Source organism: Electrophorus electricus, chromosome 13, assembly GCF_041902795.1.
Source record: "Electrophorus electricus isolate QZ-2024a chromosome 13, ASM4190279v1, whole genome shotgun sequence".
Taxonomy (NCBI): domain Eukaryota; kingdom Metazoa; phylum Chordata; class Actinopteri; order Gymnotiformes; family Gymnotidae; genus Electrophorus; species Electrophorus electricus.
Genome location: NC_137509.1, coordinates 8,847,501 through 8,869,314, shown reverse-complemented (window position 1 = coordinate 8,869,314; position 21,814 = coordinate 8,847,501). Strand labels below are relative to the sequence as shown.

The window sequence follows — 21,814 nt, the reverse complement described above, 5'->3', positions numbered from 1 at the left end:
AATGTGCTTTACATTTAAAAATAAAAAAGAAATCAACCAAGAGGACTGAGGGAAAATGGTGGAAATCTCAGCTCTCTCAGTTGTAAAAAGGTAACTAACCTTAAAGAAGGTTAATAAAGCATAGTAAATTAAGCTCTGTGAAGCAATTCCGTTTCCTTTTTCGCATCTCATTTCACTCTTGACTTCTATGTGATTTGTGTACACAGGTTTTAGAGTTGTAAAAACTGAGTTGTGGCCAAAATCTGTCTCTTTGAGCATGTTTACTTTAACTGTTTAATGCTTTGGTATTAATGCCTTTAGGATTGCTTTTACTTTTATTTTAATATTTATACAACCAGTAAAATAATAGCTTTTTGTATCATTATCACCACTGAGATCATGATTGGCCTATGACTTTAAATTTAGTTAATATCTACTGCAAAGCCATAAACATCTGTCCCACCACTGTCCGCCTGACTGAGTGTACAGAGAGCTTGATAATTACCTTGTGTGTTTAATCAAATGCGTAAAGTTACAGTCCTGGTTTATTCATTATTTATTTATTTGTTATCTTATGTGCACGGAGCATTCATTGAAAAAGTATAGAGACCTTTTGTATGCATACGGACATAGATATATATGTAAAATTGTGTACATATATGCAGAACACTTTGCATTGTCCCTATCCACACTCAGGCAAACTATCTGGTTTATCTTTAACTTACCTGACGGCCCTCGCAGTCCTGGTGGTCCTGGAAGCCCAGTGATGCCTGGGTCCCCTTGAAAGCCTCTAACACCCCTGTGGCCTTGGTAGCCAATGCCAGGCTCACCCTGTCCACCAGGTTGACCCTTCTTTCCAGCAAAACCAGGCGGGCCTCTATCTCCAATAACCCCAAAACCACCATCTCCCTTTAGAGAGAGATAGAGATAGATAGACAGAGAGAGAGAGAGAGAGAGAGAGAGAGAGAGAGAGAGAGAGAGAGAGAGAGAGAGAGAGAGAGAGAGAGAGAGAGAGAAAGAGAGAGAATGAGAATGTCTGCTTAATGTAGTGGTTAAAACCTTAATCAATGACAGAATGCTAATACACAACACTACCAGGCTCCCACTGAGGTTTAAAACTGGGTGGTAAGGAGATTTAATAGAAGTATGTGAACAACACAAATGAAAAGACTGGTGCCAGCCTCAGATGCTTGGCTCATAGACCTTCTGATCCTTCTGCAGGTGAAGAGTGTGAGGACAAGCAGATGCAAGTTTAGATCTATGAATTTTAATGAAAACAAAGGACTAATAAACTAATAAAGTGCACAACCAAAAACAAAACAAGCCCAGCGACACACAGGTGGCATGGCAAATAAGATGGGAACGCTTGCCACCAATGTGACACGTGGCACAAAAACCAAAACAAAACACATGGAAAAACAAAAGCTAAACAAAAGCCACGCAATTGCCGCAGTCGCAAAGCAGAGAGAGCCGGCAGGGGTGAACCGGCACAGAATGTAGCAACAACTACCATAATCTCATCACTTACAATCTCTCCCACTATCTGCACATTTGTGTTTATACACTTCCATGCACCTTTTTTTTTTTTTTTTTTTTGCTTCCATGCACTGTCAAATTAAACGCAACTTGTAATCCACCATAGCCCCCCTTCGTGATATCTTATTTTTTTTGCATGTTGGAGGGTTTTCGAGCATGAACCGCCTTTTTAAGGTCATGCCACAGCATCTCAATCGGATTCAGGTCAGCACTTTGACTAGGCACTCCAAAGTCTTCATTTTGTTTTTCTTAAGCCATTCAGAGGTGGACTTGCTGGTGTGTTTTGGATCATTGTCCTTCTGCAGAACCCAAGTGTGCTTCAACTTGAGGTCACAAACAGATGGCTGGACATTCTCCTTCAGGATTTTTTGGTAGACAGCAGAATTCATGGTTCCATTTACCACAGCAAATCTTCCAGGTCCTGAAGCAGCAAAACAGCCCCAGACCATCACACTACCACCACCATATTTTACTGATGGTATGATGTTCCTTTTCTGAAATGCTGTGTTACTTTTATGCCAGATGTAATGGGACATACACCTTCCAAAAAGTTCAACTTTTTTCTTGTCAGTCCACAGAGTATTTTCCCAAAGGTCTTGGGGATCATCAAGATGTTTTCTGGCAAAACTGAGACAAGCCTTTATGTTCTTTTTGCTCGCAGTGGTTTTCGTCTTGGAACTCTGCCATGCAGGCAGAGCCTCTTTGCCCAGCCTCTTTCTTATGGTGGAGTCATGAACACTGGCCTTAACTGAGACAAGAAAGGCCTGCAGTTCTTTGGATGTTGTTGTGGGGTGTTTTGTGACCTCTTGGTTGAGTTGTGCTCTTGGGGTAATTTTGGTCAGCCAGCCACTCCTGGGAAGGTTCACCACTGTTCCATGTTTTTGCCATTTGTGGATAGTGGCTCTCACTGTGGTTCGCTGGAGTCCCAAAGTTTTAGAAATGGCTTTATAACCTTTTCCAGACTGGTAGATCTCAATTACTTTGTATCTCATTTGTTCCTGAATTTCTATGGATCACAGCATGATGTCTAGCTTTTGAGGATCTTTTGGTCTACTTCACTTTGTCAGGCAGGTCCTATTTACATGATTTCTTGATTGAGAGCAGGTGTGGCAGTAATCAGGCCTGGGTGTGGCTACAGAAATTGAACTCAGCTTTCCAAAGATGTGATAAACCACAGTTAATTTATGTTTTAACAGGGTGGGGGGGATCATTTTTTCACACAGGGCCATGTAGGTTTGGATTTTTGTTTTCCTCTTAATAATAAAAACCTTCATTTAAAAACTGCATTTTGTGTTTACTTGTGTTATCTTTGTCTAATATTTAAATTTGTTTGATGATCTGAAACATTTAAGTATGACAAACATGCAAAAAAATAAGATATCAGGAAGGGGGCAAACACTTTTTCGCACCATGGTATATGTTGGTTGGCCACTTTGCATGTCAGTTAAATGGACCCTTCCTGTAAATGTTAGTGGTTCTTGGTGAATCTGAATGACAAAACTTACCAGATTCTCCGGTGATAGCCTCACTAGCAGGATCAAATAAGGAGTGAGAGATATTACTTATAACCAGGAATAGGACGGTTATAAATCTACGCCATTACATATTGCTTATTACTGCTAAACAATAAATCTGTAACCTAATCCAAATGATCCATATATTAAAGTAATCTGATTACTTTCCATTACGTATGGATTACTTTTTAACCAGTTAGTTGCAAAAGATAACACGTATAAAGTGATATGAAACAAATAGCATATCCACAAAAAAAAAATCTCATGAAATGTACTTCTGTGATAAACAAATCTAATGTCCACATGTAACAAATCCTATCCAATAAATAAAGCTATTAGCACTCAGTTTTCATCATGTGTGTTAATTGAAAGAAAGGCATGAATTGCACCAGAGGCATCTCATAAAAGCACATATGGTTCCAGTCACAAAGTGCAAGAGAACTAAACAGAGCATCCAGAACACACCATGGGTGACAGCACAATGCATGGAATATATTTTCAAACTTTAAATAAATGCAGGCTACATTCAACTCTAATGTTCTTGACAATGTCCAAGAGAACATTTCACTCAATTAGAACCACTAAAAAGGGGGAGGGAGAAGACAAAAAAAGGAGCGGGTTTTCCTTAAGTTGTAATGTAACACTTCTAAAAATCATAATAGCATAAACTCTAATCTAATTACTCCATTTCTTACTGCAACTGTAATGGAATAGTTCCCCCTTTTTTAATCTTAATTTCATACTGCAGTTACATACTGCCCATTACTACCTAACCCTGTAATATGCTGATTAATAGGCAGCTGATCGGTACTTTCTACAACGCAACCATCAGCAGAAAATTGTACTATGGCAAGAAATGTAGGTCTATTTATCCTCATCAGTTATCCTATCCACTCACCGGTGGTCCTGGTTGCCCAGGGTAGCCAGGGGAACCATCTCTTCCAGGTATGGCGATGTCACCAGGGGGGCCAGGAGGCCCTGACTGACCCCTGTCACCTTTCTGTCCTCGTCTTCCAGCAAAGTAAGAGGTTCCCTTCTCTCCTTTAGACCCAAGAAAGCCTCTTTGTCCACGATGACCCTGCAATAAGGTATGTAGTTAGGCATGAAGTTATCACATGGCACAAGGTCCCATCAAGTACCTCACCTTCAGAGGGATGGCTGAAACCTGCTCTTTTGTATTTTGACTAAGGCCCTCACCATGAGGCCCTCTGTCAGATCAGAGAACAAGTTGATATCTGAAGCCGTGATAATGCATGTGGTAAATGTCACTTACACTTGGTCCTTGTAGTCCAGGGTTGCCTGGAGTTCCTTGGTCACCAACTCCTCCTTTATGCCCATTGTCTCCTATGATACCAGGGAGCCCTGGATCCCCTGGAGGCCCCCGTTCCCCTGCGGTTCCTCCGCCCAAGCAATTACAATCTCCAAGATCCCCTACAAGTCCATGAGGCAGAAAAGGCTGTAATTTAATCTTCAGTGAACCAGGCCTTGAACCTCAATCCACTAAGCAGGGGGTTTCTCACCTTTAAACCCTTTATGACCTCTGTTTCCTGGAGGCCCTCTGCTACCTTTCACACCTGGTTGTCCAGATCTTTCAACAGTAAACGGATCTAATGGGTTAATAAAGATTGACAAATGATTACAACTCTTAACTAAAAAATATTCTTGCAAAATCAGAGTTGTCCAAATGTTTGTTTAGGAATTTAGCAGAAAGGACATTTATTGTGTAGCCATAAGGTTTGTAAGCTAAATGCTGGAAAGGTTAGCTAGCATTCACATCAATGGATGCTGAAGAAACAAAGCCACTTTTTGCAAAATAAAACATTTTTCAAGGTAACTAAAATCAACTCTTTCCATCGACTCAGGGATGGAAATCTGTCAGTGCTTAAAATGAGGTATTTTACAATGTTTTGTGAAAAAAAATTCACAACATTCTTTAGCATAAATTCTCTTCATTCCTGTTTTCAGACATGAGGTCGACATTTAATGAAATATTTTTGTGATTTCTGCTTTGTTATGAAATTACCTATATATTTCATAGGCTTTGGTTATCTGGGGTTGTAGCATTGTTTGTTTTAGTTGGGCTTGTTTATTGCAATAACAGTACGCAATATGTCCACAAAATTCAGACTACCTTTAAATATTTGATCCTTAGTTTCAATAGTAAACACCAGGTCAACCAACTTGTCTTCATTATCAGGAAAGAAACACAATGTGTGACTGAACTGTCATTTTTAAAGAAACCCCAAAATTAGTTTGTTTTTTTTTGTCTACATCATAGTACTCAACTTGGTTCCTAAACTAACAAAACAGATTTAGATGACTGTCTCAATGAGCTGGATCAGTTGACTTTCATTTGGTCTACAGTACAACTTTTGTATAATTCCATACTTCCTAATTTATCCTTCGTCTCGAAAGCACATTGCATAACCTTTGAGGACTTTAAAATCAACACAAAGTGCATGTGAAAAACCCTGAGAACTTCAAATACTAGAAACCTATACAGACAAACCTATAATATCTATCTTATGAGCGAAATGTAATACATGCAATGAGCAATGATTTTCTTACTGTAGGATCATACAAATTGAGCTCTACTAAACAACAAAAAAAAATTGCTAAGAGATCTTACCAGGCGAGCTACTTCGGCCTTGAGGTCCAGGGGGGCCTTGAGGTCCAGGTAAACCAATGCTTCCAGACTCACCCTCAGGACTATAGCTCGGACGACCTGGATTCCCCTTCTCTCCTTTGGGCCCAGCACCACCAGGGAATCCAGGTAAACCAGGAAGACCTTCATGGACAATAACATTTCTTAGCAAATACCTTAAATATAATAGTTACAAAAGGATCAATAAAGAAGTTATAAGAAGTAACAACAAAAAATGCATTGATAGCTAATAGAACAGCTGCTTATGTGTTACAAATGTTTAACTCTCAGTGTCCATGGTGCTTTTTCTGGACATAATCAGAGCCACGACACTGAGCCGCATCACTGCACACCTGGAGTGAGGGATGCAGCCCCTGGGAGGCCCGGTTGTCCAGGAGAACCTGGTAGACCCACATCTCCAACGTATCCAGGAAGCCCATCAAGACCAGGGTCACCTGGAGGACCTGTGGGAGGTCACAGAGAGAGAGAGACAGAGAGAGTTAAAATCTTACTGTATGTATGTATGTATGTACATATGTGTGAAATGGACTGGCAGCTACCTTGCAAAAATTCTCCAAGATCATTATAAAAGGATGGAGGGCCTGGCAGACCTGGATCTCCTCTGTCACCCTGCAAAGAAAAGAGTCAAAATACTCCATTTAGCCTCAGCCATAATTTACTGAGGAAGTCTTGAATGGCAAAATCCTCCATGTTTGAAAGGTAAGGAATCCTCCATTTATGCCCCACTGGATTTTTCTGAACAGCGTGTGTTAAATTGTGGTAGGTATGTCATCTCTGCTCTCTGCTGGATGTGACTGACTTCATACTCACTTTAGGACCTATAAAGCCTGCTTGCCCAGGTATGCCAGGGCTTCCAGGAGGTCCCTATGGTAAAGTCATGGTAAAGGCAATAGTTATTTTTCACTGGAGGAGTAATGATGGCACACTTGAACGTTTTTTTTTTTCACGTGAAAGTTTGTCATAAGTGATGTTTGTCATACGTGAAAACCGTCTTCTCCACGTGGGCCATTCAGACCAGGAGGGCCCTAACAAATTAAAGAAGACAACTGACTAAAAAACATTGGACAGGTCTTCAATAGATCACAACTGAAGAAATCAAACATTAAATGTGGCTCCATGCAGGAAAATTATTGAGACATCATCTACTGAACCTTAAAAAAAGAAGAAGAAGAGCTGTTTGACATTTAAAATGTTTCAGTTCAATACTAGAAAACTTTGTTAGTTCCAGAACAACACTTACCCGTGCACCTGGTAATCCTGGAATTCCCCTCTCACCATTTTCCACCCATTGCCCATCTGGACCCTAGAAATTGGCATAAACCCACATTCACTACGAACAGGCTAAATACAGTACAATTTCAGGTTTAGTGCTTTGAAACCATTTGCTCCATCTGTGTCACTGGTATCAAACTGGTATCAAACTGTGCCAGAGATGGGCCACATTACATGTCAAACCAGACATGTGATGCTTCAGATCAGCAAACACAAATGTCATAATATAGACGAATTGTTTGCTGAGATGGTTATTTCTTGTTAAACTTAATCTATAGAACAAGATTTTATCATTTCATATTTTTCATTATTATATCTTTGAGTTTGTCAATGCAGAAATAGCATGAGGCTAAGAGGCATAGATGGATCCACTGTTCTACGTGGGCAGCACTACATACAAAGTGGCAGTCCCACGGAGGCATGCAAGAATTTGAGAATGTCTCAAGGTGGCATTTAGAGGACATTTTAGGGAATGTTTGTTCAGCTGGAAATCAGTGTAGGCTGGTCTCACTTCATTAGTTACAATAAATCACCATAAAAGTAACATACTGGTAGTCCAGGTCTTCCTGTTTCACCAGCAAAGCCAACATCTCCCTGAAAGACAGAGACAGACAATATGAGACAGAGACAGAGACATGGTAAGGGTGAGATTAGACATAAAGTTAGACAGCACACTTGCCAGAGCTGTATGAAAAAGAAAGGAATGTAAATATTCCTCATACCTATTGCCACGTTTCCAATAGTCTATTATTAATACATGAAATTTATGATGGTGTTTTGAAGAAAAAACAGACTAGATATTAAAGCTACTGGAACACATGGATGAATGAATTGTAAAAAAAAAAAAAAAAAGGAAGAAAAAAAGCAAAGAAACAAAAATACAGCGAAAATCTTCAACCTCAGGACGTCAGGACCAAAAACCCTTCTATTCAGAGAGCTAATGAAAAAACAAACAAAGAAGGGATCACAGTCCTTCAGGATGGAAGCCCAGTAATTAGTGGTGGTAGAGGTTTGGTGCTTCAGTGTGAGGGGTATGTAGGGGGCAGAAACGCTGAAGGTGCAGACAAGTCTGCTGGGAGTTTGAGCTGACAGGCTTGGGTCTGCTGGGAGTTTGAGCTGACAGGCTTGGGTCTGCTGGGAGTTTGAGCTGACAGGCTTGGGTCTGCTGGGAGTTTGAGCTGACAGGCTTGGGTCACACTTCTTCTTGGTCACTCTGAGCAGCACCAGCCCACAAACCTGAGTTCCTTTGTCTCCTTTTGGAAATCCAACAAACTCCACAACTCCATGGACCAGTGGGCGGCCTGGGTCTCCGGGCAGGCCCACATCTCCCTGGATGCGGTAACCAAGGAAGAGAAAGTTTTTACACGGGACAGGATGGGATTACGGCTGGGCAGAGGTGGAGGCGACGAGGTCGAGTTGCAGGATGGTTTGTGGTGAGAGTTTGGGGATAAAGTGGGCATAAGATCAGTTGTATAACATGGAGTTTCAAAAGCTGTGAGCCCTCGTGCGGTGATGGGGAGTTCAGGGCGAGAGGGAGGTTCAAGAGAGACCGGGAAAGGGGAAGAGGCTTCACTGATCAATTGATCAACTGATCAGCTCCATTTCTTCAGGGTGTTGTACTATGTTATGTTTGCGACCCTCTAAACATGAAGTTCTTTTACAAAACCAGCTCTTTCCAATCTAGAACCAATCAGTGACCAGTGGCTTAGTGGTTGACAGACAGCTTGGACGATGCGGCAGGCAGCTATACGTTGTAGAATGTTTTACAAAGGGCACTTCAGGGGTAAATGGTGCCTCCAACCCTCTCCACTCTCGTCATGTATTCGCTCCCATGTGTTACCTTCTCTCCTTTGTTGATGATAGTGCTTATAGGTGGTGAGCCCAACAGAGCAACCCCTCTGAGTCCCTGCGGGCCTGCGTCCCCCTGAGATCCACAACACACACAGAAGAGACATTAGTGCCCGAGGATGTGGGAGGAAGAGGGTAGAGAGAGAGTGAGAAAGAGAGAGAGCGAGAGAGAGAGAGAGAGAGAGAGAGAGGTAGAAGACAGAATGAGTGTTTCTTTGGGACAGCAAGAGTAACAGGAACAGTATGAAATGACAGGAGAAAAATGTGAAAAAAGGAAAAGAGGCAGAGAAAAGAAGCGGGGCTGATAAAGAGGGATGTAAGATCAAGCTACCTCATCAAGAGACTACTTTAAGGGTTATATAATTAATAGTTACTTTAGCAATTAAGAAAGTAGAGTTTGTGATAAGGTAGAAATAATGGACTCATCTTTCAGTGTATTTTCCTCAGATTACACACTGACTAAACCAACTATTTTGACAATGTTAAATATTTTTCACTATTGTGACAATTCTAGGATTATCATTAAAACCTGAAGCCAATCAATCTAAAACTTATTAAACCATAATTAAATATTAAATTATGAATTATTAAGGCATCTTATTCATCACACATTGTTTAGTGTTTTAGTATCCATTGATTTGAATAATGAAAGCATGCATAACATCCTAGTGACTTGTAATGTTTTAGTCTTTATGGGAACACCAATGGGCTAAAAACTACAACTCCAATGCTGGCCCACAGATACTGTCACATCTAATAAAACTAGAAGAAATTAAGACACCACACCAGCACAGTATGATCACTGGTTATGATCACTCAAACACACCCAGAAACACTTTTTGTGAGTAGGTTTTACATCGTTGCATGATCCAGCAACCATACACACAGGCTACTGGAAATGTCAACCAATATGGCGGCTTAAGGATTTCATTTAAACTTAGAAAAAAATGCTTGTTTCGAAAACACTATAAAGTTGATTTAACTCGCTGAGCCACCATGCAACAGAACGAAATTCTCAATGTGTATCAATACCAAATAACGTCATTGTTCCAGTTAAACAGAAAAAACACCGAATGTGTTCCAAATATGATTCTGGGACATTTCAGTAACACTGCTTAGAAAAAAATTGTCATTTAATATTATATTTGTATTAACCTGAAGACAATATAATGTCAGGGTATAGATTAAATTCAGGGAAGAAATTTAGGACTATAATTTAATGCAAACACTAATCCCAGCCCTAGCATCTAACCTAACCCTGAAGCAAACCCTAGAAATATGCAAGATATCTTATATTTTTGTGCAGTAATGCAGGAAATTGTTTTGAAACCTTGTTGTCTACCGCCAGTAATGATCGTCTGTGGTGAGTCCTATAAAGAATTTTATAATGTATTACTGTATGTCAATAACTTGCATACATTTTTATATTTTTGACATTTACAGTAAGTGATACTCAGAGTCTCTTATATTTGTTTTAAAAGCCAACTCAGCATGCAGATAATTGAATTAATGCACACTGATGGTGCCTTGGTGTATAATGAATGAAATTTAAAAAATGCTAATGCAAATGACTAATTAAGGCTGTTTACACTTTGCACTAAAATGCATTTCTGGTGATTATATCATGTTTGGAATTCATTTGGTCAGGAATAAACACCACAGGATACATAATGATTGGATTACGATCAGGACACTCAAACCACATTTTGAGGTGGTCAGAGCCAGATCTTTACACAAGTGTAAACGGAAATGCATTTTTGTTATCTGCATGCAATTTCATAAAGACAAATCCTTCTCTTCTGCCAAAGCAAATGATTTATTGTGTGCTTTAAATGGTTTCTCCCAATACTTGGCAGCATGCACTGGTAGTAGCAGATGAGAAACTTGCTGAGAAATGCTCACAATAGGAAATAAAATGGAAATGTGTATGTGTTGGTGTGCTTTTATCGTAGGAGAGTAAAATTAGATCTCATCTGGTCACACAGAATGCATTTCAGTCAGAAGTGTAAATGGAATCCAGCCAAAGTATGTGTAGATATGATCCGGATATTAAACACGTGTTAGTGCAATGTGTAAACAGGCTCACTAACTGAGCCATTCAAGGACCACTAGATCGAGTTATTTCAATAAAAATATTTACAATCCCATGATATGCAATGCAGTTTCAACACACAAAGCACCACAAAGGAAATCTAGACCTGGCATAAATAAGATAATTGAAAAATGTATATTTAATATATGAAATTAAAAAAAGGCAATAAGAATGAGAATTTATTCCAAATATAGCAATGTTATATGAGAACTGGTTTGTTGGTGTCTCTGAATGAAAAAAACATTTACCTTCTCTCCTGTCTCTCCTTGGTAACCCTGACCATGGTTTCCCTAGAAAAATAATAATAAAAGTTCAACTCTGGTTTTAGGACCATAATTCAGTGATACAAATTTTATATGCCACCTCACCTCACGATAATCATATGCACACTAGACACAGTGTGTGCCACAGTTACCAGATGAGAACCACAGGAGTGGGATGAATTGGGGACAGGGTGCTTATGTGCTAATCAATCAATCAATCAATCAATCAATCAATCAATCAATCTATCTATCTATCTATCTATCTATCTATCTATCTATCTATCTATCTATCTATCTATCTATCTATCTATCTATCTATCTATCTGTGTGACATAAAAATGTAACTGAACATCTAAATGTGAATATACATAGGTCAGAATTGGAATTACAGGTCTTGGCTACAGCCCTTGGGTAGAAGCTGTTTTTCGGTCTACTGGCCCTGAATCTCTTCCCCAGAGTATTGCTGTTGCAGTCCATAATAACTTTGATACTTCTACACATGCTGCGGGGGTTGTTGCTTTCAAAGCACACTGTAGAGGGACACCCCATGTATTTATGGTAATTAGAGTAGTAAAGTTTATAATCCTTTCGTTTTAGTCCTGTTATTCAAAGTGCGGTAGGCCTTATTTTCCACCACAATAGCTTTATTTGCCCCTAGTTTCACTATGTGGGGCATAACCTTAGAAAACATGCCCTGTTCCAACTTACTGTGGGCCCAGGAGGGCCTGGTAGACCAGGAAAGCCCTAAAAAGACAGAGAGAGGAAGAGAAAATTAAAAATGACAGATTAACACATGCTACTCTCTGGCATGTAGTATTGTCATAGAACAATGAAAATTGGGTACATACAGGCAAACCAGTGAGACCAATTGGACCTGCCGGACCGACTGGACCAGGAGGACCCTGAAAGATGAACCAGGTCATAGATCATAGGTCATAGGTTTCCTGGACCCTTATATGTTCCAGTACGTTAATTTTTTCAGTACACTGATTTTACTGTGCTGCATTTACTTTCATTACTGGCTAACCTTTGACAGGTACTGTAGCATACCAGACCTAATGCAGTATTGGTTGTTTGCTTGCCTATTTATGTATTTATTTAGATTTTATTTCCACATCCAGTAAACCAATGAAATATTTCTGTAGGCCAGTAGAAATACTGCCAAAAATAAAGGTGACACTTGGTCCTGTTTTAACACAGGCTTGGAACTGGGTTAATGACAAAACTGGTTTCCAAACAAACTACCTGAAAAATGTTTAAACAGAACTGCTCTGTGTGTAAAAGGTATTATAATTAACAAATAATAATTAATTAATAATGTATAATGAATAAATAATTAATCGTACAGAGTCACCAGGAGGACCAGCAGGACCATGTGGAGCCTAGAGAGTGAGTGAGAGAGAGAGAGAGAGAGAGAGAGAGAGAGAGAGAGAGAGAGAGAGAGAGTGAGTGAGAGAGAGAGGGAGAGAGAGAGGGAGAGAGAGAGAGAGAGGGAGAGAGAGGGAGAGAGAGAGGGAGAGAGAGAGTGAGTGAGAGAGAGAGAGAGAGAGAGAGAGAGAGAGAGAGAGAGAGAGAGAGTGAGTGAGAGAGAGAGGGAGAGAGAGAGGGAGAGAGAGAGAGAGAGGGAGAGAGAGGGAGAGAGAGAGGGAGAGAGAGAGAGAGGGAGAGAGAGAGAGAGAGAGAGAGAGAGAGAGGTAGAGAGAGAGAGAGAGAGAGAGAGAGGGAGAGAGAGAGAGAGAGAGAGAGAGAGAGAGAGAGAGAGGGAGAGAGAGAGAGAGAGAGAGAGGTAGAGAGGGGTCATAAGAGATCCAGTCAATGTTGCATACTCCTGGGCCACTATAAAGGACATGTTTAGCGAGAGTGTATGAGTATGGATGTATGAGTATGTCACCAATTAAAGCAGACTGTAGGGATCTTCTCTTTACAACACAAAATAGTGCACGACGGGGGAAAGGACTGTAGGCCAAAGGCAGAGCAGGCATGCACCACAGAGCACCAATAAAGGAGAGAGTTACCCCTATCTCAGAAATAGAGAGGTAGCGTCTCTATTGCCTAGATGTTATGAAGCCATCAGATAACTTCATGTGATCTTATAAGGCAGACATTCTCCTCCATTGTGATGTTAGGATGTCAACCAGCTGGTTCAATACACTCATACATCAGTAAGAAAAGAACTGCAAAGCACTGAGTTACCGAGATGATTTTACGAATATAAACTGGTTCTCCTTTTTGCCCTTTGAGACCAGGAAAACCCTAAAACAATGAAACAGATAAAAAAAAGGGTCAGACTCACATGTGAAAGCATATCTAACAAACATGTCTAGCTTCTGACAACTTCTGAGCTTAAAGCTATAAAATATATATCAATCACCATGGGTGACATTAAATTTTTTTGCGGGGTGGGGGGATCAGTGGGGAGAGGAGCTAATCAACAACCAATGAACCCTGCCATCTGCATACTCACCCTGGGCCCCGGGTTGCCAGCCCACCCAGGATAGCCACCTGGGATTCCGGGATCGCCCTGTGTTCCATTACATCCGTTCACTCCAGGAAAACCTGCTGGTCCCTCCTGGCCAGGGTGACCCTGTAGAAAACACTGTTAAACCCTGATGTCTATAGACCTGGACTGCCATCACACCAGGTGTCTGTGTGACCACAGACTGCCAGGGCTAATGAATGGACAGAGAGTGTGTGAGTGTGAGCATACACAATGGAGAAAGGCCAATCGCTGCTCTGTACACTGCCTTGTTACCTCACTGTGCTTACACAGTTTGTGAGAATAAAAATGACTGAGGTTTATGTGACACAAAGGAAAAGGGGGGATTAATTCCAGGGGAGGGCTGCTAACTCCTGAACCTGGCAGTCAGAGAGGTCAGAGGTCAGGCATGGGGTTCAATGGGCTGAATTAACTGGGAGGGATTTGGGGCCTGCAGTTAGAAAACAAGAAGTTTACTTACAGGAACTCCATCAGTACCCGGAAAGCCAGGAACACCCATTGGACCCTGTCCAAAATGCACAAATGGGCACCGAGGAACAAACTTACAGAAACACAACTGCACTGGTAGTTCAGATAGTACTGTCATTGTTAGATACAGGTCTGGGTGCAAGAATGAACAATTAATGATGTAAAACACTCTGAGTGGCTTGGTCATGTAAATTGTGGAATGAAGTAGAAGCGTTATTTTTTAAGCCACATTAGACAACTACATTTGGAAAATTCATTTAAAAGAGACTGCCTACAAGAACCAGTCATAATATATTTATTATACACACTTCAGGTATAATAGATATTCATATTCAATGCCCAGGCATTAATGCATTATGCATGGCCCCAATTCAAGTTGCAATCTAAAGAATGTGTATAGTCATAATGAACGTCATCCTGAAAAATGAGTGAAAAAAAATGAGCAAGGCAGTAAATGTTTAATTTAAAGATAACCTCACCCTGTCTCCTTTGGGTCCAGAGGACCCTGCCCGTCCTGGGTGGCCTCTCTCTCCTTTAGGTCCCACAGGGCCCTGGGCCCCACTGAAGCCCTCAGGTCCATTGGGTCCTGTTGACCCTAAGGACCCTGGGCGACCCTGAAACAGTATGAACTTTTAATATTAGGATATTAGTGACCAAAATTGACACAGTTATCAGTATTACTGTGGTTCTTAAAAGTACTATTACAGTATTAATAATAATAATAATAATATCATCATCATCATCATCATCATCATCATCTCTCTCACGATGATGAGAAGAAGACAGGGGTCAAAGCCATCAGTAGACTGTTATATCCACATCAAAAGAGGGCAATATTCTTCCTACATTTATTCTGTCTGTTGACATGAATTGGTGTAATCAGTCTAGGCCTTTTATACATTACTTTCTCAGGCTGCAAAAACACTCTAAAGGAAGTTCAGATTTGTGTTTTTAAAGCAAAAGTTAAGCTACCTGTATTCCCTATGGCTCCCATTGCTCATAAGGAAACTCCATTTCCAAGTTTGGATGCTAGGGATGCGTTATTCATCATAAATGAAATGCTAAGGAAAGTTTGCTTGGGCATGTTGTTTTCTAAATGTCTTGGTATAATATAGGCCAATTTATAGGTCTTTGCAGAATATTATGGCAATGCTGAGGGCAAATGAAATAGTAGTGTTTTCTAATGTTCAGTTCCCCCTCACAGCAAACTATAATTGCCTCATGACTTCGTAAGAGTTCAACTATTTTACTGATCGGGCGAATACAAACAATGCTGTTATATCGTTGTTGCTCTGGAAAATCCATACATAATAATGAAAGAAATCAGTCTAAACAGTGTTCTGTTTCAAGACTATGGAAATACTAACGTACACGGAGTGTATTTGGCATTCGGCTCCGAACCGAGAAAACACCTGCACCGTCTTAGCTCTACTCTATCAGTCTTCTCATTCATCTATTAAAAACCCCTGCACTCTGTCTTAGCTCTACTCTATCAGTCTTCTCATTCATCTATTAAAAACCCCTGCACCCTGTCTTAGCTCTACTCTATCAGTCTTCTCATTCATCTATTAAAACACCTGCACTCTGTCTTAGCTCTACTCTATCAGTCTTTTCATTCATCTATTAAAAACACCTGCACTCTGTCTTAGCTCTACTCTATCAGTCTTCTCATTCAACTATTAAAACCCCTGCACCCTGTCTTAGCTCTACTCTATCAGTCTTCTCATTCATCTATTAAAACACCTGCACTCTGTCTTAGCTCTACTCTATCAGTCTTCTCATTCATCTATTAAAACACCTGCACTCTGTCTTAGCTCTACTCTATCAGTCTTCTCATTCATCTATTAAAAACCCCTGCACCCTGTCTTAGCTCTACTCTATCAGTCTTCTCATTCATCTATTAAAACACCTGCACCCTGTCTTAGCTCTACTCTATCAGTCTTCTCATTCAACTATTAAAACACCTGCACTCTGTCTTAGCTCTACTCTATCAGTCTTCTCATTCAACTATTAAAACACCTGCACTCTGTCTTAGCTCTACTCTATCAGTCTTCTCATTCATCTATTAAAAACACCTGCACTCTGTCTTAGCTCTACTCTATCAGTCTTCTCATTCAACTATTAAAACACCTGCACTCTGTCTTAGCTCTACTCTATCAGTCTTCTCATTCATCTATTAAAACACCTGCACTCTGTCTTAGCTCTACTCTATCAGTCTTGTCATTCAACTATTAAAACACCTGCACCCTGTCTTAGCTCTACTCTATCAGTCTTCTCATTCATCTATTAAAACACCTGCACTCTGTCTTAGCTCTACTCTATCAGTCTTCTCATTCATCTATTAAAAACACCTGCACTCTGTCTTAGCTCTACTCTATCAGTCTTCTCATTCAACTATTAAAACACCTGCACTCTGTCTTAGCTCTACTCTATCAGTCTTCTCATTCATCTATTAAAACACCTGCACTCTGTCTTAGCTCTACTCTATCAGTCTTCTCATTCAACTATTAAAACACCTGCACCCTGTCTTAGCTCTACTCTATCAGTCTTCTCATTCATCTATTAAAAACACCTGCACTCTGTCTTAGCTCTACTCTATCAGTCTTCTCATTCAACTATTAAAAACACCTGCACTCTGTCTTAGCTCTACTCTATCAGTCTTTTCATTCATCTATTAAAACACCTGCACTCTGTCTTAGCTCTACTCTATCAGTCTTCTCATTCATCTATTAAAAACACCTGCACTCTGTCTTAGCTCTACTCTATCAGTCTTCTCATTCAACTATTAAAAACACCTGCACTCTGTCTTAGCTCTACTCTATCAGTCTTTTCATTCATCTATTAAAACACCTGCACTCTGTCTTAGCTCTACTCTATCAGTCTTCTCATTCATCTATTAAAAACACCTGCACTCTGTCTTAGCTCTACTCTATCAGTCTTCTCATTCAACTATTAAAAACACCTGCACTCTGTCTTAGCTCTACTCTATCAGTCTTTTCATTCATCTATTAAAACACCTGCACTCTGTCTTAGCTCTACTCTATCAGTCTTCTCATTCAACTATTAAAACACCTGCACTCTGTCTTAGCTCTACTCTATCAGTCTTCTCATTCAACTATTAAAACACCTGCACCCTGTCTTAGCTCTACTCTATCAGTCTTCTCATTCAACTATTAAAACACCTGCACTCTGTCTTAGCTCTACTCTATCAGTCTTCTCATTCATCTATTAAAACACCTGCACTCTGTCTTAGCTCTACTCTATCAGTCTTCTCATTCATCTATTAAAAACCCCTGCACCCTGTCTTAGCTCTACTCTATCAGTCTTCTCATTCATCTATTAAAACACCTGCACTCTGTCTTAGCTCTACTCTATCAGTCTTCTCATTCATCTATTAAAAACACCTGCACTCTGTCTTAGCTCTACTCTATCAGTCTTCTCATTCAACTATTAAAACACCTGCACCCTGTCTTAGCTCTACTCTATCAGTCTTCTCATTCATCTATTAAAAACACCTGCACTCTGTCTTAGCTCTACTCTATCAGTCTTCTCATTCATCTATTAAAACACCTGCACCCTGTCTTAGCTCTACTCTATCAGTCTTCTCATTCAACTATTAAAACACCTGCACCCTGTCTTAGCTCTACTCTATCAGTCTTTTCATTTACTATTAAAACAACATAAAACACAAAAGAAACATAGTGAGTGCATTTTAGCACGGTTAGACACAGATCTGAAAGCACGAAGTCACACATTAATTATGTAAACAGCTAGATTTAATTTGGCTAATGGTTACCCTTAAATATTTTGAGTAAAAACAAATAATTGGAAACAAAACTTAAAAGATGTTGCCTCCAAGTACCGATCAAAATATATTTCAGCAACTTGATTCAATCAAAATCAGGCTTTCCTGATCGCTACCTTATAGTAACATAAGTGCTCGTGCTTGAGTGACGCCCCTATGAGAAAGTGCACGCACTGCTCGCAGGATACCACATGGTGGCGATATCAAACAATATTTTAATTTTCCAGAAACTTGCTCAAGGCACTTTTGACAGTAAAAGGGAGAGGTGATTTATTAGTTGTGAAGCCCTCTGTAAGCATTGGTGGACTGACAGGTGATTGTTACCCAATATTTAAAGCCATTTTAAGGCAGAGAGAGAGAGTGTGTAGTGAGAAGTGTAGGTGAAGTTGATCTGGACAGGGGAGTGTTGTCTGCCTATGTCACGCATGCACGCACACACACCCACACACACACAGAGAGAGAGAGAGAGAGAGAGAGAGAGAGAGAGAGAAAGAGAGAGAGAGAGAGAGAGAGAAAGAGAGAGACAGGCTAAACTTACAGACTAAAAGCGTTTCACACCCTACAATTAATAGCTGGCAGGGAGAGGCAGAATTAGATATAATTTTGAGGGCCACCTGGTTCCAGTGAAGGCCAAGCTGAGCCTCCAGACACACAGAGCAGGACAGGAGAGGAAACCCTGGTCAATGCAATCTACCCAGACCCTCCATTATGCACAATTACCAACCTGACTCTGAAAAGGAGATCCAGCACTGAACATGTGCTCTCTCTTTCAACAGCCTTGCTCGATTGACTGCAATCAACCCATCATAAAAAAGATACATCGTAATGAAAAATGAAGAAAATAATAATAAAATATAAAATCCACAACTTTTGTACTGTTTAAAAGTGTAGGCACATGAAAAAGTTTAATAAAACTGTACACACACAGTAGCTGTACAGCACATTTGAGGTATTATTTCCCTGCTCAAGGACAGTTTATGCATGTTGACAAGACTTTGAGTATTAGCAGAAGAGTTGAATTAGCTGGGAACCAGAGCAAGGGTTTCAATAACATATGCTGTACTGCTTTTAGTCCAGAGGACTGGGCCTCTACCACCTAATATATCCTTCAGTACAAACATACATACATGCACACACATGCGCACACACACACACACACACACACACACACACACACACACACACACACACACACACACACACACGCTACAATACCTATTATCAGAATTTAAAAACATGATATCAATAACCACCTGAAGGTTTGTTGTATAAACAGGGTTATAGGCACTTTAAATTATAGTTACTGTATAAAGCAGTCTATCACTCATTAGTTGACTCAGTCACTCATAGTGACTCTCGCCACAGTTACAGCATCTGCAGGGTTATTATAGAAAGAAAAGAACCTATATCCAAACCTCTAAATGACTTTAATAAGCAGTATCTTTTGATGTAGTGTGACAATTCTTTAACAGGCTGGAACACAGCAGTACTGTTAAAAACATCTACCATTTACTGCACTAGAGAACACCACAGAGTAAGTAAGAACTCAGGCTAAGTTGAGTTCAGCATTTCAATTTAAGTTTTACACTTACTTTATGGCTTGCACACACATACACACACACACACACACACACACACACATACACACACACACACACACACACACACACACACGTTTCTCCATGTATTAGATATAAAACAGATCACATGCTTGAACAGAATTCCCAGCAGTGTTAGGATGCTTGTTTGGGGCTTATCACCCCCTTTTTCTGCTTGCCTGTGGTAACAGGGCACATGTTGGGGGAAGTAAGCCCCCACTTGCAAAGGTGGCTGCATACCTGTACTGTTACAGGATGTCCCTCAAGGCATGGCGGCCATTGAAGTCAGATGAAGGAAGATTTGTGGACTCTCTTAATAATGGGATCAATTAGCTAATTGACTTGCTTGTTCTTCGAGCATGGGAGACACTTTTACTCCTAGATTTTGCATCTAACTGACATACCTACTTCTAAAACCTCGTACTTGGTGTATTTCTCATCCTAAACATGCCATCGTGAAAGGATGAAAGTAGTAACAATTTTGTTGGGTGTTTTTAAAAAAAGTTTTTTAAAATAAATACTTAATGAGCCAAACTGAACAGAACAGGGTTATCACATAGGACTGAACATTCCCTCTTAAGGGTTTTTGCTTTGTTAAAAACAACGATGGCAGTATCCAGAAGAGAAATCCATCTTACACACAACTACTTCTATGCTATGCATAGCCACTTTTTAAAATGTACGTTTCATAGTGGCTTTTTATTTCATGATCTTTATTTCATAAAGTTCCTTGGTTTTAGTTTAATAAGGGTATTATTAAAAATGCACTACTATTATTCCATCTAGAAAATTAGATGCCATAACCAAATGCAATGAATTGTGACGCTACAGTTTATATGTGGTCATTTTTAACCCCTTCAAATGAATGTTTTGTTTGTTTGTTTGTTAATGAAATAACTGCTTAACCTATTTAAACATTAAGTGGCTCTACCAATAACAAGCAGGAGAAAAAGACAGTCAGTCCAGGTTTAGAGAAAACCTAAACAAAAGTCCTTCTTACATTTTCTTTTCTAGCTCAGTTCTGACAATTCCAGGAGAAATGTAACTCCTTCCAGATTAAGAAGGCAGATTAAGAGGGCAATAAACAAGAGAGGTGAAGTGCACTGTGTGTAATAAACACATATGCATTACTGGCTGGGTGACAAGCATTTTCATGGTAAGTTGTGCACAAGTGACTTTATCATCAATGCTGAGTTGCATTGGGACAGTTGTGCCTTAGCTTTAGGCCACAGAAGGTGGATTTGTCTTGCGAGACTCAGGAACAGCTCAGGAACCAGACTCAGGAACAGCGCAGAAATTAGACTCAGGAACAGCTCAGGAATTAGACTCAGGAAGACCTTCTATGCACAGGCCATAGACATATGAACAACCACCACTGACACAAGAATTCTATCTATCCATTACACACACACACACACACACACACACACGCACACACACACACACACACACACACACATACACTTGTTGCTGCTGAATTGTGGACTGTATTTTCACACTAGGGACAGAACATTTTACAGATAGAATAGACAGAACATGGATTTTTTTCATCAGTACATTCACTGAACACTTTACATGTATTAATCCACTACGTAGTGTCTTAATACATGCTTAATGTACACATACATAATACTTACATAACATATCTTCTCATATATACATAGTACATTCATATACTGTCCTACAGGATGCTAATCAGACTTCAAAATGGGATCCGTGTATAGCCAAAATGGCTTTTTTTTCTCCATGCAGATGGGCAAAATGACTTTCAGCGAAATTAAGGTGCACTAGAGTGTGTCATTTGCGGCAGCAATCCCCCTCCTCACAATGCACACAATAGAACCCATTCTGTCTGCTTAAGCTACACGGTCTTACCAGTCCAGCTAGCCAGCATGCACCTCACTTCCTGCTTGTACAGTCCTGAGAATCCATAAGCCGAGAGATTCCCTCTGAATCACCCTGCTCAGTCCTGCTGGCCCTAATGATTTGATGGGACCCATTGTTTCTTGGCAGTGAGGCCCAAGGGACGATTTTAACTGTCACACCTAGTGCTCAGTGAGTGCAGTGATGGGTGTGGTGCGAAGAAGCATTCAAAGAAGCAGAGCAGAGAACAGAACAGGACAGGACAGAGAGGACAGAACAGGACAGGACAGAGCAGGACAGAACAGAGAGGACAGAGCAGGACAGGGCAGAGAGGACAGAGCAGGACAGGGCAGAGAGGACAGAGCAGAGAGGACAGAGCAGGACAGAACAGAGAGGACAGAGCAGGACAGAGCA

General features: G+C 40.3%; 1 protein-coding gene across 5 annotated transcripts in view; it reads right to left on the bottom strand.

The window, feature by feature from the left end:
- Positions 1–21,814, bottom strand: part of col4a6 (collagen, type IV, alpha 6) — an 86,726-nt gene that overhangs the window by 19,487 nt on the left and 45,425 nt on the right. For 3 of the 5 annotated variants that reach the window (XM_027008733.3, XM_081695002.1, XM_081695003.1), the window contains 20 exons: positions 14,614–14,748; positions 14,127–14,171; positions 13,634–13,753; positions 13,363–13,422; positions 12,516–12,551; positions 12,018–12,071; positions 11,878–11,913; positions 11,155–11,196; positions 8,807–8,890; positions 7,516–7,560; positions 6,935–6,997; positions 6,675–6,719; positions 6,505–6,558; positions 6,234–6,303; positions 6,027–6,137; positions 5,659–5,817; positions 4,550–4,636; positions 4,303–4,460; positions 3,928–4,107; positions 705–888 (listed from right to left, as the gene is read on the bottom strand). In XM_027008733.3, coding sequence (XP_026864534.2) covers positions 705–888; positions 3,928–4,107; positions 4,303–4,460; positions 4,550–4,636; positions 5,659–5,817; positions 6,027–6,137; positions 6,234–6,303; positions 6,505–6,558; positions 6,675–6,719; positions 6,935–6,997; positions 7,516–7,560; positions 8,807–8,890; positions 11,155–11,196; positions 11,878–11,913; positions 12,018–12,071; positions 12,516–12,551; positions 13,363–13,422; positions 13,634–13,753; positions 14,127–14,171; positions 14,614–14,748 — 1,768 coding nt within the window. Of the gene's footprint in view, positions 1–704; positions 889–3,927; positions 4,108–4,302; positions 4,461–4,549; positions 4,637–5,658; positions 5,818–6,026; positions 6,138–6,233; positions 6,304–6,504; positions 6,559–6,674; positions 6,720–6,934; positions 6,998–7,515; positions 7,561–8,806; positions 8,891–10,144; positions 10,185–11,154; positions 11,197–11,877; positions 11,914–12,017; positions 12,072–12,515; positions 12,552–13,060; positions 13,423–13,633; positions 13,754–14,126; positions 14,172–14,613; positions 14,749–21,814 lie in introns of those variants that run through there. The other 2 variants (XM_081695004.1, XM_081695005.1) reach the window with 2 other exon arrangements.